Source organism: Sprattus sprattus, assembly GCF_963457725.1.
Source record: "Sprattus sprattus genome assembly, chromosome: 3".
In the NCBI taxonomy this organism is placed as follows: Eukaryota; Metazoa; Chordata; class Actinopteri; order Clupeiformes; family Clupeidae; genus Sprattus; species Sprattus sprattus.
Genome location: NC_137922.1, coordinates 45,626,134 through 45,631,399, shown reverse-complemented (window position 1 = coordinate 45,631,399; position 5,266 = coordinate 45,626,134). Strand labels below are relative to the sequence as shown.

The following is a 5,266-nucleotide window of genomic DNA, read 5'->3' as shown; positions in this document are numbered from 1 at the left end:
TGGGTCATTATGCTCTGTCCCTCGTCTATCGCCCCTCTCAGCATGGGCCGGGGCCACTGAGGTGGGCGGAGGGGATTAACACAACCACACCACTCTCTCTCTAGGGTCTGTAGTATCATGAAGAATGTAGTACTCTTTCACCCAGCAGGCCTAGGCTATTCACTTTCTTTCTTTATTCACTAGGCTATTCAGACTTTCAGCTTCAGACTTGGTTCGGTAAACATTTCTGTATTCTATATTCCTTCTCTCTGTCTTCCATCCTCTCTCTTTCTAAATGATTTTCTCTTTTCCATCTTTCCTCACTGAGCATTGTTTCTCATTCTCATAACATTACACAATCATCACATGTACATCACTGTTTTTTCTAATTGGTGAATATATTATCCGGCGTTTTACTGAATATTTATATATAAATTATAGATCAGCAATTTATCTTTTATCACGTATTTTTATTTTCACTTTTATAGAGCCTTCATGAATTACTGACCATCCACTGCGTGGCGATGTTCTCAAGAAAACGAAACCACAACACTCACCGGAACTCACAGGGCTGTTGTATCAACGAAGTGCCGTTCGGAATTCTTTTCTGGTCGAAAGCGATACGTTTGCTTATTGTCCTGCGGAATGTGTTTCCCTTCAAAAACACCGCTTAACTATCGTTTCATTTCCTGATAGCCTGATAGCATTGTGTGAAAGCATTAGGCTCTGGAGGGGGGTGAGCGCATTTCGGGGCGTTGAGAGTGTGAAGAGTTGCCTGACCCACGAATACCCCACTCAGTATAATTTGCATTGAAGGGGAAAGCCTGCTTGTTGACTATTGTTTTGCACGAAAGTAATCTTTATCTATGGCACTTTAAGAGATAGAGACAACGAGTGTGTTTGTTTGTGTGTGTGTGTGTGTGTGTGTGTGAGTGAGTGAGTGAGTGTGTGTGTGTGTGTGTGTGTGTGTGGGCGCGCGTTCTAGAAATAGGTTATTTTGTCAGTCTTTCAGAATTAATTTGACATTTATTTGTCGTGAAAGTAAACGAAAACAACAGTTTAGACAGCAGAAGATAATGGTCCCATTACAAATAGTTATGTACATACTTATAAATGCTACAACCACCACCCCCCCCCCCCCCCCCCCAAACATAGAATATCACAATGGGAGTGTCCAACAAGGCAATTGCAGGTTTTTTGAAGGTGGAGAACAGCAACAAGTCAAGGTTTTATTATGAGGGAAGGATCGGCATTGTTCAACATTCAGATCACATACAAAGGGATTACACACACACACCCACACACACGCACACACACATGGAGTGGAGAAGATGACAAGAATGAATATTTCCTTCGCATATGATTTAATATATATTTGTAGTGTCTTTAAATATCATATGCGTACACATGTATCGTCACTAACCTACACCCACCCGTTTTTCCACACCATCAGGAAGACCAGGGCAGGGAAGAGGCTGTCAGGAACTAACATGCAACATATTTCATCCCCATCTAATGAAATATATTTATAGTGTATTTAAATATCATAAACAAGTTATAACCAACATGTGTCTTACCTAACCTATCTATACCTACATTTATAGTATCTTTATATCATAAAAATAGATTAACCAACCTGTCTTGCCTAACCCAACCTGTCTTACCTGACCTATCCATACCTATCCTAACTAAGACATGCATTTCATGATAACCCAGCACGTCAGGACGCTACTGTCTGCCGCTGTTCTTCCAGACCGCCATGCAGGCGAGGGCGGGGATGAGGCTGACAGGGAGGAGGGTGAGTGCGAGCACCAGCCCTGGCGGGGCGTCATACAGAACCTCCTCCTCCTCTGGGCACGAGGAGAAGTAGCTCTCGTGTGTGGCCATGAAGTACGCACGAGTCTGCTGGTTGGGGTAGTAACAGGAGAGCAAGTCTGCCACGTACTCCATGCAGATGCTCAGTACGTTGTAGGGCCTGGAGGGAAAGCAGCAGAAGATGGTTGTAAAAGTTATAGTGTTCAGCTTCAGCCTCATTCACATTGCTCTGTCCTACAGGAAGCAGCTGCACACAACAATATCTATCTATAAATCCAGAAATCTCTGTGTGTCTGTCTGTCTGTCTATCTGTCTGTCAGTCAGTCTGTCTAGGGCGTATCTCCCTGACGTTAGTTACGTTAAGTTACGTTAGTTATGAGATTTCACACGTAGCTTACGCATGTCATGAACCTGTGCATCCATGATTTTGAAGATTTCTGAATTCATAGTTTGCGACATATTTGTATTTTATCGTTTGCCGTAGGCACTATGGGCAGTGAGGCACTATGGGTAGTGTAGTTATTCAGAGAAAGAGGGGCGGACCCGCGCGCAACGTGAATGATGTCATAGTCATAGAACAGTCATCGTCATAGATGTTACCCCAGCCGATGCGTATGGGCCTGGCATGTAGCCAACTGTCATTACCATGTTAAGTAGTATGTTGTAGTATATTGTAGTTTGATGTATTTGTTTAAGAGTTAGCTTTCTATTCAACGTTGCTGGTTAGCCTAGACCAGTGATCATGCCTTTATGCATCTACTGACGCAATGAGAGAGGTTTTCCGATGTGCAAATATGTCTTGCTATTACACTACCCAACAGCTACACCTACGTCTGCTAACACTACAGAATGCATAATTCCTACGGGCACTGCACTAGTTTACATTCATTTGGCAGATGCTTCTATCCAAAGTGACTTACGGTAGAGGGAACATATACATTTGAATGTATTCTGAGTGTGTGTGTGTGTGTGTGTGTGTGTGTGTGTGTGTGTGTGTGTGTGTGTGTGTGTGTGTGTGTGTGTGTGTGTGTGCGTGCGTGCGTGTGTGTGTGTGTGCTGTTACAACTTTGCTCGAGCAGTTAGATGCCTGTCCTCTGCAAAATTTCAGCTTTGTGTGCTTCAATGTTCATTCCTATGTAATCCTGGAGTATGCAAATCATTGTTTGTTTGTTTGTTTGCCTGTCTGTTTATTTTTAATGCATATATCAATGTGGACAATGCTTCTGTAATCCAGGCATACTGAACTGCCTGAGCAGCCTGGCCTGATGGCAGTCACGTTTGTGATCACTTTGTGTGGCGGAGTTCGACAAAGCATATCATTTCAGCTATGTATTGCGTTTGAACAACCAACTCACTTTAGAGGCCATACCCAGACTCCTAATGTATATATCCTATTTATCTATTTTTATTTTGGCACTGTACATATGCACATACTCTGCACTCTTCTGTTTTTGCACTTCTGGTTAGATGCTAACTGCATTTAGTTGCCCCAGTACTTGTACTCTGTGCAATGACAATAAAGTTGAATCTTATCTAATCTTATCTAATAGGTAAGGAGTAAACACAAACAAGGCTCTGCACTCGAGCCAATAACCTATGACCTTTGGCCACTCACTTAATAACCTCATCCCAGTCGCACCATCTCTCCTTGGGGATAGCAGACATCAGCTCATGAAACTGAGCTCCACAGGCCTGGTCACTGTAGAGCTCCAGCAGGGTTGTGTTGCAGTGCCAGTGAACATGGTACTCCTCCTGGTCCTGAAAGGCCTCTAGGGAATAAAGACAGGTTGAAGAAACAGTGACAAGCTTAGATACAGTACCTCACACATGGATGCATAATGGCATATAAATAAGGGTAGTTATTCAAAACTGAAAAATTAAAGTCAGGTTTTTCTGGTATTTCAGGGGAAACAGGTCAGCGATAGGGTAATGGTTTGTGTTACCGTTGTCCTCATAGGTCACATTTGCTTCCAAAGTGTCGTCTAAAAAAAAAAAAAAAAAAAATGTTAAATTGCTAGCTTTTTTTTCTCCACCGAAATGTTAAATGCATAATTATGACAGACATAAGCGGATTAATCACATTGACATTAATTAAATTGTTGCTTTTTTTCACTGCCAACTGTGTGAAAGATTTGTATTGGTATTGGAGCTTTTAAACTTACTGAACAGCAGAGTCTGATTGATGTTAGGAACCATGTTGCTGTTCTGACTGTGTGGCAGGTCATGGGGAGTCTCTGAAAGAGAGAGAGTTTATTGTTGTCAAGTGAGAAGGCCTGGAAGAATGCTTGACACATGTTCACATTGCTACGAATTCATTGGTGCCTCAATGATTTTTTTTTTGCTGCCATCAAAACCATTTGATTAGTTGATTAGGCTGCCTACTCAAACTGAAATTAATAATTGTGACGCCACTGAAAGGTATTATGCCATTTTTTTGTCTTATGAAATTAGATGGCTAACTAACTGCCCCGAGACTTGTCATGCAAACACCAATAACGGCACAATTATCACCGTTAAAGGCTAGCTAGCTAACATATGTTTTTCTACAACGTCACGTAGTAAATCCTTTTCCTACATTTTCACAGAATAGCCTAGGCACCCTCAACATGAGCATCATCAACATGAGCCTGGGTGTCATCATCAACATGAGACTGGGCGTCATCATCAACATGAGCCTGGGCACCCAGAACCAGTGTGCTTATCTGTCCCTTTCATGACCAGGCATCATCAACATTTACATTTACTTCTAAACCTGATTGTTCAAATCCTTGATTGTGATTGGCTAAAAGCCGTTGTAAAATCCAGCATTACCTTACAATTTGACCTGATTACATTCCATATTACTGCGCAGCAAATGGCAAGGCATTCATATAGCGCATTTCATACCCGGTGTTCCATCTGGCTGTTGCGTTGCTTCAAGGGTTGCGTGGCAACGATTTATTTAGGAACTATAATTTTTAGTGGCGGAAGAATGACGGTTTATCATTAAACTATTGTTTCTTTCATTGAATTGTCTTTATTTATGAAACCATATCAAATATGTGTAGTAACAGGTTTAGAAAAGCAATAAGCCCCTCGAGTCAGTGCTTTGCGCTGATTTTAGAACAGGTAAGGGGGTTTAACGGCACTCCGCTTCGCGTCGTGCCTAACAACTCCCTTACCTGTTCTATCTCACGCTTTTATCCAAAGCAACGAACAAAGGAGAGAACAATCAAGCAATCGAGCACTAGAGACTTAGTGTAACAATAAATACTACTTTACATAAGAAATAAAAAAGTGCAAGTTAAGTACATCATGAATTGGCCCACAAAGTAGAAAGTTCAAAAGGACATTATAAACCTGCATAATATTGCTTTCAATGTTCACAGGCCACTTAGAAACAAACCTGAAATAGAAATGTGTCTGTTTTTTTGTTTCTGTGTATCTATCACTCCTCTGTTAACTCTACTACTGTGATTAATATCATGGCTTA

General features: G+C 41.5%; 1 protein-coding gene across 1 annotated transcript; it reads right to left on the bottom strand.

Moving 5' to 3' along the window:
- Positions 1-1,707: 1,707 nt before the first annotated feature.
- Positions 1,708-3,990, bottom strand: LOC308362800 (receptor activity-modifying protein 2; the record flags this gene model as incomplete). The annotated part of the gene is made up of 3 exons (XM_080835525.1): positions 1,708-1,954; positions 3,434-3,563; positions 3,957-3,990. 3 exons carry the CDS (start codon positions 3,988-3,990, stop codon positions 1,708-1,710), a joined length of 411 nt encoding a protein of 136 aa, XP_080691651.1.
- Between the last annotated feature and the right edge of the window lie 1,276 nt (positions 3,991-5,266).